The 11814-nt window shown below is 42.2% G+C and overlaps 1 protein-coding gene across 10 annotated transcripts in view; it reads left to right on the top strand.

The window, feature by feature from the left end:
* Positions 1 to 10529, top strand: part of RHOBTB1 (Rho related BTB domain containing 1) — a 107621-nt gene extending 97092 nt beyond the window's left edge. For 9 of the 10 annotated variants that reach the window (XM_059662620.1, XM_059662623.1, XM_059662619.1 and 6 more), the window contains 4 exons: positions 1824 to 1974; positions 5786 to 5874; positions 7406 to 7511; positions 8273 to 10529. In XM_059662620.1, coding sequence (XP_059518603.1) covers positions 1824 to 1974; positions 5786 to 5874; positions 7406 to 7511; positions 8273 to 8442 — 516 coding nt within the window. In that variant the 3' untranslated portion in view covers positions 8443 to 10529. The remainder of the gene's footprint in view (positions 1 to 1823; positions 1975 to 5785; positions 5875 to 7405; positions 7512 to 8272) is intronic. The other variant, XM_059662624.1, reaches the window with a different exon arrangement.
* Positions 10530 to 11814: the final 1285 nt, after the last annotated feature.

Below are 11814 nucleotides of genomic sequence, written 5' to 3' on the forward strand. Positions count from 1 at the left end.
TAAAATAAATGCATGTGTACATAAACATGTCTACCTATGTAAGCATGCACACAAGTACAACCAGTGTTAGATTCACTGGAATAGCAATTAATTACAATACAAGGGCTTTTTATTTCAAAATAATATTAGTAATAGTTTCTACTTGCCAAGTTCTATATGTTGCAGAGTTTATTTGCAATGGTCACACTTGTTAAATCATGGATGATAATAACCGATATACCTTATTTATGGAATAATAATTGTTTTCACTGACAATACCTGAAGGAAGCAGGGGAGATAATTTTCTAAATATATCTAGGAATTTTATGAGCCTTTTCTTTGATACATTAAGGGGAAGTTCTGTCTGAAAGGATATTCCCTCTCTGAAGTGGCTGGTGGCTATACAAGAGAATAATATAGAAGGTTGCTATGCTTGAAAAAATTCTGGAACCACTAGAATGCATTAGACATGAGGAGAGGGAGAGGGAGAGAGAGAGAGAGATAGAGAGAGAGAGAGAGAGAGAAGGGAAGAGGGAGAGAGGAAAAGAGAATAAAATTCGATATATAGTATAGATATAATTATATATAATTAGACATGTATATCTTTATACTATGCTGTAGAGAGGTTTATTAAATACCAGAATTAGGAAGCGCATAACTACTTATCCTTTTGAACTCAGAAATGTAATTCTTAAAAACTAGTAATGAAAGATGTAACCCAAACCTTTGCTTCCTTTGCCATGAGGGGTTTCCAATACTGCACAGCAGTTCTGAACACAGACTGTAGAATTATATTCCCTGGGTCCAAATCTCAGTCACTACTCACTAGCTCTGTGACCTTGGATATGGAACTTAACCTCCCTAAACCTCCATTTCCTTATCTGTAAAGTAGTAGAAATAATCATCTTTTCCTGTGAGGATTAAATTAGATACTGCGTGTGGAAAGCTTAGCACAATATCTTGTGCATAGGAGGCCTTTAATGGGGTTCATTTTTGTAATCATCATTTCAGAAGTAAACACCAGGGCCCATTTCATGTAGTTAGAGACCTGCAGCAAAGAACAGCTGCTATGCAGTGTAGATCTCACTGATCCATGCCCCACCCAGCCATCCAGAACTCCCTGGCTGCCTAGCAAACTCCAGCATGCATTCACATGGACAACAGCTACAGGTACTCAGGAGGGAGATTAGGGGAACCCTGCAGGGGAGAGGTCACCATACCAACCAGCTGTTCCCCCAGAAGTCCCAGGCAAAGGGTTCTCTCAATCTACTGGCACCTGGTAATGTTCCAGTAGTTCTGAATCTATGTGGTTGTGCCATAGGAAAAATAATTAAGTGTGTATATCATATTAGCATATATGTCGATAGAATGTTGGAATCAAGCCAGTCACAGGTGGTTGCATATACTCTGCTTTGACATCTTAGAGATCTGGGCTCTACCGTGTGTCAGCAATAGTGTGGTTTGCAGCTCCCCCCACCCCCCACCCCGACACCTGTCATGTTGCTAGGTTTTTTCTTTCCCCACAATAAAGTAAGGTACTTGGGAAGGAGGACTCATAATGTCATCTTACATTTACAACCTATTTGTCTGATTTATAAATCCAAATAGCCATTTAAAATTCCAAATCAGGCTTTGTCAGACAGCCCCACGCTTTTGTCATCTACAAATCAAACTGTTATGTTTAAAGCCATAAATAGTGAATGACTTCTAGACACAGCCTCAAAGCAGGTGTTCCAGACTCGCCAATCTCGAATAACACAGTTGGGATGTTTATAAGCAGTATAGCCTGAAAATGTGCCCACTGCTTTCTTCATCAGAACTCAGCTTTTCAAATAACATTTCAGGTGTATCTCCCGAACATAAACAAGATGTCAATGCAGGCGGTACTGGATTATCTCTACACCAAGCAGTTGTCGCCTAACTTGGACCTGGACCCACTGGAATTAATTGCCTTGGCGAACAGATTCTGCCTGCCACACTTGGTTGCACTTGCAGGTAAGGCTGATGACTCAGGCCATGTGGTGTCTGACTGTCATATTTATCAAGTTCACATTTAAACAAAAGTAAGATTTCCAGGGACTAAAAGTTAATTTTTTATCACCCAGTATAAGACAGTCTTGTACAGGATGATATGAACTGATCAAATGTATCAGACAGCCCAATTCAATTCAACAAATATTTTTAAACACCTCCTTTGTGGTAGGGACTGTTAGGTGATGCAAATATAAAAAGATGGATAATGCACAGCCGATCCCCTCATGGCCCATGCTCTCTGCACTCTACCTCACTTGTGGACAATGGAATTTGAAATAACACTGTTGTGTCCATGTCATCTTCATAATATGTCCAGACACAGTCTTTAAGAAAGAGGCTATAGGAGGCAGTGGGTAAGAACATAGGCTACCCAGCCAGATTGCTTGGGTTCAAATTTTGACTGCATCATTTACTGACTTCTTACTTGACTTATCCGCTCTATCTCAGCTCTCACTCTCTTTAACATGGGGAAAATGGTATGCTTCCATGGAGCTGTAGGGAAGATTAAAGAGTTAAGATGTATGTATATATAAAGTCCTTAGAACAGTGTCTGGTCCTAGTCAGCATTATATAAGTAGTTTTCTTAAAGCTATTTTAGAAAATGTTCCGACATTGTCAAGATCATTTTGGGAGAAAGAATGAGAAAAAAAAAAAGAGACTTGGCTTAACTTCTCAAAATCTTATGTATCATTTGTAGATTTGTTCAGTGGGTAAGCTAAAGCAGGTCTAAATAGGACATAGGCATTCAAATACCTTCCACTTACATTTAAACCTTCAGCTTTATTCACCAGCAGTGTCAGTTAGCAAGCCATTTGGGTGTTTATCGCTACATTTAGTTTACTCCTGTTAACCATGAAAGCAGAGATAGTGCCTGTTTTGTCTATTGGTTTATCTTCTGCACACAGAAAAGTGCCTGAGGATGTTTGGTTCTCAATAAATATTTGTTGAATCATTAAATGAATGTATGAGCAAACCAACCAGTCATGTCTGTGCTTTATTTTCTGTCAGTGTCTTTAGGAAAAAGATTTATTTCTCTGTACTCCACATTTCTACTACATGCAACCAATAGGAGGTCAGAGTCCTCCCCTCCCCTGCCTTCTTTCTCAGTGAGATAGCAAGAGATAGTTGAAGCATTGCTAGCTGATATTTTTAAAATATATTTATTTCAGAGAGGAAGGGAGAGGGAGAGATAGAAACATCAGTGGTGAGAGAGAATTATTGATCAGCTGCCTCCTACATGCCCCGCGCTGGGGATTGAGCCCACAACCTAGGCATATGCCCTGACCAGGAATCAAACTGTAACCTCCTGGTTCACAGGTCAACACTCAATCACTAAGCCATACCAGCCAGGCACTAGCTGATTTTTAAAAAACTGTTTTTAACTAATAAACCTGAAGTCATAGGTCTAAATGAGTATACACTACTTTTTAAATAGTAACTAGGAAGCAGTGATGGGCAGTGTCCTTTTTCAGAGGTATGAGTTGCAAACCACTTGGCTGTTTTTCCAAGTATTTGTCCTTTAAGGATAAATTTGATTTTTTTTTAAAACAGAAGCAATTTGGAGCCAAATCCATTGAACAGGGTTTGTGACCAATCTCAACATAGTGTCATTTTTGCTTAAATATTAAGTATGGTGATGCAAACCTGGGACTGATTTCTTCATAAAAGAAACTGACCCAAAGAAACCCTTCCCTATGAACTATAGACTTCTCTGTTTACTTTTGTTATTAAATGCTATTATTACTGTTATAATTATTTAATATACTAGAGGCCCAGTGCACGAAATTCATGCAGGAGGGCGTAGGGGAGTCCCTCACCTCGACCTGCACCCTCTCCAATCCGGGACCCCTCGGAGGATGTCCGACTGCTGGTTTAGGCCAGATCCCTAACTGCTCTGCCCTGCCAACCTGATCGCCCCCAGCTGCTCCCCCCTGCCAGCCTAATCGCCCCTCACCGCCTCTGCCTCGGCCCCTGCCACCATGGCTTTGTCCAGAAGGATATCTGGAAGCTGTCCCATCTAATTAGCATATTACCCTTACCCTTTTATTAGTATAGATAGCTTCCTAAGATGATTCCTCTAATCATTTATACTATTGATGTATACTGTTTAGTGTAAGGATAGAGTGTTTAGAATCTTGTTTAAAAATCAGCTTCTGGGGTGAAAATGCTTTGCAAGCCAAAGTGTTGAATGAATATCAAGGAATGGTGAGGTTACCTCAAATTAAAAAGCCCGATGACTTCTCTGGGAAATTTAGTTCCAAATAGCTCTTATTTTTCAAGCGAGCTGAGGAAGGGTATGCCAAAGAAACCACTGAAATCTAGATAACTTATTGACCAGATAGAGGCATATTGACCAATAAGAATGTAGAGCCAGAGCAGAAAGTAAGCATGATTCAGCAACATAGTGGATTAGAAGAACAGATGCAATGATAGAAATGGGAAAAAAACAAAACAAAACATAGTAACATCAAGCAGCTAGAAACACGGGGCCTAGACTACCCACTCCCTGTCAGTCCCAGAGGCAGGTGACAGCCTAAACGGAGGCAGGACAGCTCAGTCTCAGAACCACAATTTAAATTCAGGTTTGAAACATTGGACATGGCTCACAAGCAGAAACAGTTCTCCCAGCTGGGTTAGTGTTACTTCTGGCTGACAGTCATTAGAATCTAAGGGGTTGAGCAATATGTGGTCCATCTGCAGCTGTTAAGATAGACATACGCATTCACGCTTTATTTTATTTTTTATTTTTTAAATTGATTTCAGAGAGGAAGGGAGAGGGAGAGATAGAAACATCAATGATGGAAAGAATCATTGATCAGCTGCCTCCTGCACACCCCCTACTGGGCATGGAGCCTGCAACCTGGGCATATACCCTGACCAGGAATTGAACCCTGACCTCCTGGCTCATAGGTCAATGCTCAGCCACTAATCCAGGCAGCATTCACATTTTAATTCCCCATATGAACTCGTTCCTGTTACTCATTCTCTCCACTGTCAGAAAGTGTTGAGATTTGGAGCAAGGTGAGTGGGGAAACTGTCAAACAGGAAGAAACTAGAGAGTCTAGAGCAGCCGTGGGCAAACTACGGCCCGTGGGCCAAATCCAGCCCGTTTGAAATGAATAAAACTAAAAAAAAAAAAAAAAAAAGACCGTACCCTTTTATGTAATGATGTTTACTTTGAATTTATATTAGTTCACACAAATACTCCATCCATGCTTTTGTTCCGGCCCTCCGGTCCAGTTTAAGAACCCATTGTGGCCCTCGAGTCAAAAAGTTTGCCCACCCCTGGTCTAGAGGATTCTAGAAAGGTGCTGGACTGTGTAGAGCAGCAGGTCCAATAGGATTTTTTGCGGTGGTGGGGACGCTGTGCATCTGCCTTGTCCAAAACTCATGTGGCTATTGAGCACTTAAAAGTGGCTGGTTGTGGCTAAGGACCTGGGTTTTTCATTTCATTTAAGTTTAAATTAATTGAAACTGAAATAGTCTCGTGGCCAGTAGTTACCATCCTGGACAGCAAAGGTCTGGGGGAACCTGGCTCTTTCAGAAGTGCTAACTAGTGTCCTCAGAGTCATAGGTGCAATGGCTGGAGGCCAAACTCTGTACTGAAGGGCCGCACATCAGAATGGGCCTCAGGTTCAGTTAGGATGGCCGTTAGCGCTATGCCCCATACTTCCTCCCCTCTTAGGCGGCCCAACACCAGACCCAACCCTCCAGGCAAGATGTCTGGCTTGCAGAGGATGGTCTAACTCTCTCCTGTCCCTCTCTTCCCCAGAGCAGCACGCAGTTCAGGAGCTGACCAAGGCTGCTGTGAGTGGCGTGGGCATTGATGGGGAAGTGCTCTCTTATTTGGAGTTGGCCCAGGTTTGTAACAATTTGCTTTTCACCTTTTTAGTGTGTTCAACCAGTTCATTTAATGCTGATAAAACATTCCACTGTTGCATCTGTCTAAATAAAGATGTCACCACTGAGTCACAGAGGCCCCCTGTGTACACTGGGAAGATCTGAGAGTTTTACATTTCATGCACCATTCACCCCGCTGGGCTTCCTTTGAAAAAACAACAAGGACCTAACCCCCGCACCAGCCGCATTGTCCCCCGAGGCCCTAGCTTTGCATGCAGGAGAACAACTTGGGGCCGTCTAGGGGAGGGATTTGTCTCTCCTTTGTAAAATTCTTGGACACTTTTTGGCCAAGATCTGTTTCTAGGATTCCATGAAGTCCCGCTAGGCCCCACGTCTCACTGTGGCTCTCCAGGGTTTTCTAAAATCCGGATTTGCTAACACTGATATTGTGATTCTGTCATCCCAATACACACGTGCACTAGGCTTTGGGACAGCTGGGTGGGACCCTGATCTGTTGCATTTTCTAATTCCATGGTATAAATTTCCCAGCTGGCCAATTTTAACAACATCAAGTCGCTGAATTCAGAGTAGGGAAGAAATATCCACAATTGTCTCTCCTGAATAGGGACAAGCCAACTTCAATATAGCACTATCTTAATCCTACTTTCAGAAAGAAATCTAATATCAAGAGAAATTGGAAGCACCAGCTAAAATTGTCCATGAGGTTGGGGTTGTAATTTTCAAGGAGCTTCTTGCCTTAGTTTCTGAGGACTTTGGTTTTTCTCATGGCCTTTGTTCAAGGCCATGTGAGCCCCAGAAGAAGCCAGACTGTAGATTTCAGGGTCTCATCTAATCCAAGAAACGTCAAGAGCAACAACTAGAATGGATGTCTGAGAAGGGGTATAGACCAAAAGAGTGAGGGATGGGAGGAGACCTTTCATGTTTGGGAAGCTGTCGTTTTTTGAGCATCGGGTCTTTTTCCATCACAGCCACCTCAGTGTCACCTCCCTGAGCACCTACTCAAAAAAGGAGGGGTGAAGCGTTTGGATCCCTCCCATCATGCCCACACTGCCTGCTCTTCTTATGTAACCAAAGGACAGGTATAGGACAGTCACACATTCCACGGTCTCCTCTTTCAGATCTTTGGCTCCGAAAGCTGAGCTCTGACATGCGACACGGAGTATTGCGTTGCCCAGGCTTCCTTAAACAGAGATGACATCGCTGTTTTCTGGTGTTGGCTGGTGCCATTCAGAGGCCATGGCCACTTATCACACGAGAGGGCCAGGGGGTGGGGTACGGGAGGGCAGGCGTACTTTAAACTCCTGATCTGATACAGTGATTATTTTTGGTGCACCTATCACAGGGGATAAGGAAGGGGTGTGCCAAAGGCTATACTTGGCTGGAATAGACCACAGCCAAAGCCAAGACAAGGTGTTTACTGAATTACTATACAGGCCTTTATTTCTCTCCCCCCTACGGTGGCTTCCTATTTGTTTGTATCCCCACTTTATTAAAAAAAGAGGTGTACCCACTTTTGCTCACTTCCCTGCAGTTCCACAATGCCCACCAGCTGGCCGCCTGGTGCCTGCACCACATCTGCACCAACTACAACAGTGTTTGTTCCAAGTTCCGCAAGGAGATCAAATCGAAATCTGCAGGTGAGACTTCGGGGTCCCCTTCCATCCCATTCAGGGTCCCACCCAGCTGTCCCAAGTCGATATCCTACTTGCCCTTGAGAAGGAACATGGGCCACAGGAAGCTCGGGGAGAAATTCTGGTGACTGGCTGGTGGTCACATACCCATGTGACATGACACAGGGATTGTAGGTTGGGGGTTCTCTTTGGAGGACTTCGTGTTTGGAGGGGTTTGGGTGGAGTGGGGCTCACGGGGCCCTGCCGCAGAGCATGCTGAGGTTGTCAGCTCAGCCTCATCTAGGGCGGCAGGCTTAGGAGCAAGCTTACACTATATCAAGTGATCCTGGGTTCCGGTTCTCTGTACCCAGCTACATGAGTTTAGGGCAAGTGATTCTATCACTCAAAACTTCAGTGTCATCCAGCTGGCATGGCTCAGTGGTTGAACATTGACCTATGAACCAGGAAGTCACGATTTGATTCCCAGTGAGCCCACATGCCCAGTGGGAAGCATGCAGAAGGCAGCGGGTCAATGATTCTCTCTCATCATTGATGTTTCTATCTCTCTCTCCCTTTCCCTTCCTCTCTGAAATCAATAAAAATATATTTTTAAAAAGAAAACAAAAAAAATAACGTCAATGTCACAATCTGCAAATGGTCTTAATATTGTTCCAGCACATCAGGTTGTGGATAATCATGCATGTGAAGCATTAAACAGAGAACCTAGTTCATAGAAGCAATCGATGCATGAACCGCAGGTATGATCATCCACCCCTTTTTTTCACCAGACAACCAGGAATACTTTGAGCGCCACCGGTGGCCCCCGGTGTGGTACCTGAAGGAAGAAGACCACTACCAGCGGGTGAAAAGGGAAAGAGAGAAGGAAGATATTGCACTAAATAAACATCACTCGAGACGAAAGTGGTGCTTCTGGAATTCATCTCCAGCAGTCGCCTGAGGAGGAAGAGGAGGAAAAGTCAGTAATCCATCACACCCTTTTGAAAGCACTACTGTACCATTAGTCTTATTATTAGCGATAAGCTGTAGGTCAGGTTTCAGGCACTGGTCTTCCTCCACTTTTGTGCATTTATCTGGCTGGGATCAAAGCACAAGCTCACCATCAATGAGCCTGGACAAAAGGGAAGTTGACAATGCTCACTGCATTCCTTCAACTTACATGTATATTTTTTGTTAGAAGGCTTAATAAACCTTAGTCCGTTTTGGGTGGTTTTTTTTTTTTTTCTCGTTTCTTTTTATACAAAGGGAAAAAAACAATTCAGCTTTCATGTTGCAAATTCCAATTTGGAAAATATTTTTATATGGTCTCTTGTATTTTGTTGAAATGAAAATACTATGTATTACTTTATTTTACAGGCCACAAATTAACCATGAAGTCGCCCTGTGATTCTCTGTTCCCACACGATCACGGAGCGTTATTACATAATTAGAGGGTTAGCCTTTTGTTGTGAAGTAAAGGGTTGGAATAAAACTCCCCAAAGTGCAAGTTAGAGAGTGTTTAATCTTTGTTCTGCCAACTAACACTGGTATAATTACCAAGTCAACTCCAAGAACGTGTATTTACAATATTTGCCGTGTAAGTGCTAGTAATTATATGGTTATGTGTGCCATGTAAAATATAGTGATATCAAATCTTCTGTTGTTTAAAATGTCTAGTTTCAAGAGGATAATCTTTCTAATCATTAGAAGGGCTTATTAAATCCCAGCATTATCCAGGGCAAACTCACTGGTGGACCTGAATACAAAAGATACCATAAGAGTGTTGGTGTTTGGATTGCTGTATTAGGGTCTATGTCTCTCAGTATTCATTGATCTCGCCATGCTTCTGCATGCCGATTCTCTACTGACTTGAATCTAGTTGGGTAAGGGCAAGGGTCCCTGAACTCTGTCCCACCATCTGCAGGCTTGTCACATCTCACCACCAGAAACAAGCTTCCTCAGGTCTCTCACCTGTGGCCAACTTCACTTGTAAGACACGTATTTTTAATTCTTCCCAGGGAAAATCCATGTTGCTGCAGAAATAGGCTAAGGAAGGTGGACCACCCACCCCAGCTGAAATTCAGCGGGGCCTATGAAGGCACAAAGCTGGAGGCTGGGTCGTCTGGGGTCCCTGTGTTCTCCAATGTAGACAGGAATCTTATTCCAAGAGTCTAGGAAATGGTGCTATTGTGAGTTTGTTCTGACCCCTTGTCATTCTGAGTTTTCACTGTTAAAATAGAAAGTACTGAGCCAGGGAGCTTTTGAAAGGCAGTCAATCGTTGCTTCTCTGTGAATTAAAGTGTTGCAGCATTCATACAAAGCATTTTAAGGCCACAGCTTCATATCTGCCATGGGATGCTGTGTGGTGGAAGCTAGGGCTTATTCTGTTGGGAGGTCAACTTACTGATGCTAAAGGTTGTGGATTTGTGTTTTCTTTGGTTTTGTTTTTTTCTAGCTTTCAGAACTTGGAATAGAGACAGTAGAGTCCAGACCCCAATGTTGACAGTCATGCATTTGAAAATCTATCCAGATTATAGATAGGCATTTATTACTGACAGTGGAAACACACCAGATACAAGAGTTTGGAGAAGCCCAGAAATGCATCACCCTGTCATGACAAGGGCTGGGGAGGGGGAGGGGACAGTAGAGTACAGAGGGATGGCTATAAATGCATCTGCTTTAATTTTTCGTCAATAGAGTTGCGCATCATTAATGGAAGGAGAAGGGACACAGAATGAGAGGATAAATGCCAAGCCTCAGGAAGAATCGGCATATATCCTGTCACTAAACGGTAGAGGCTGAGTTTTCAGTGTGCAGTCAGAGTTGAATTTACACAACCAAAGCTCCCGTTTGATTGTAATCTTGCCAAAAACATAATGGACGTATAAATGAACCTGGGGTATAAGCAATAATATACACTAGTGTCATCAGCTACTCTAACCAAGTGGCTGGTTCATTTGGTTGACGCTGACTATGGCCTTTAACCATGATGGTTTGTTTTGTGTTTTTTATTTCACAAAAAGCCAATAAAATTGTTTAGCTATAAAATGCCTCCAGTTTGTTTTTTATTAAGGACTACCCTTACCATGAGTGTAATGTTAATAGCTTTTTTAAAAACTAAGGTGCTGGGTCATGGGGGTCTGGGTGCTCCAGTAACAAGGCAGCTGGGAGGATTGTCATCCTTGTTTTAGGCATTGCCAGCCATGATATAAATGAGGGGTCTGGTTCTTTGCTCTTGGCTAATACGGTTATGTCACTAGACATGGTGCAGCACTGGGAAAAACAAATGATGTCTCTATTCTAATGGACTTATTATAACCTGGCTTTGGGCAGTTTGCCAGCAATTAAGTGAAAGGCTGCATTGGTGGACTCATGAAAATCAATCTTTTCAGAAGCACATCCAAGAAAGCCTTTAGGAAAATGTGTAAACAATTTCTGGACTTCTAGGTGGTATAATGTTTGCCCACGCTCAGAGGGAAGAAGAGTCTCCAATGGGATCTCATGGGGGACTTTTCTGAGTGGCAAGTTTTCTAAAGCTCTGTGGAAAGAAGTTGATAAATAAATAAATAAATAAATAAATAAATAAATAAATAAATAAATAAATAGATGCAGAAAAAGGCTGTGAGATTCCCAGCATATTCCCATACCTTTTAAAGGTAGATGGTCCAGATCATGGCACCTTTTACATAATGCATACCAATGGAGTCTTATCTATAGAAAATCTTCATCTAAGTTTCTCCTAAGACAATGCCTGACAAATCCCCAAGAATTTCAACACCCTATATTGGCACTATAGGAACCACAAATCCTACTGGTTTTGAGATAACAAGTAATTTCATTATGGACATTCAAGAACAAGAATCCAATGTTTCTAAAATTTATTTTTTACATTTGCTTCCATTGTATGATATATCAGTTATCAAAATTCAGTTTTTCATCATGGTAACATTAACCAAGTAGAATGCATTCTGCTAGTCAGAGGGGGGGAAATGAATCACAAGTTTGGAAACTATTTTGTAAGTTCCACATTTCTGAAATGAATGCTTTTCTGCCAGCTGAAGATTTACCAGGCTTTTTCTTGAATTAGGTTAGTAGCAATAATTTGGTTTTTTCCTAGAAGAATGTGACTATTGCATTTTAAGAAGTTAGCCAGGGAGACTGTGTTTGTTGTGTGTGCATGTGCATGTGTTTAAGTAATCCAAAAGCAGCATAATGGAAAAAAGAAAGGCTAAGAGCAATTAAAAAAAAAGAAGGGCCTCTAACAGAAACCATAGAAGTAGAATTAAACACCCTGAGCCACAGATGTCCTCTCTTTCTTTTAAAAATGCTGATT

Source organism: Myotis daubentonii, chromosome 13 (genome assembly GCF_963259705.1).
Source record: "Myotis daubentonii chromosome 13, mMyoDau2.1, whole genome shotgun sequence".
NCBI lineage: Eukaryota > Metazoa > Chordata > Mammalia > Chiroptera > Vespertilionidae > Myotis > Myotis daubentonii.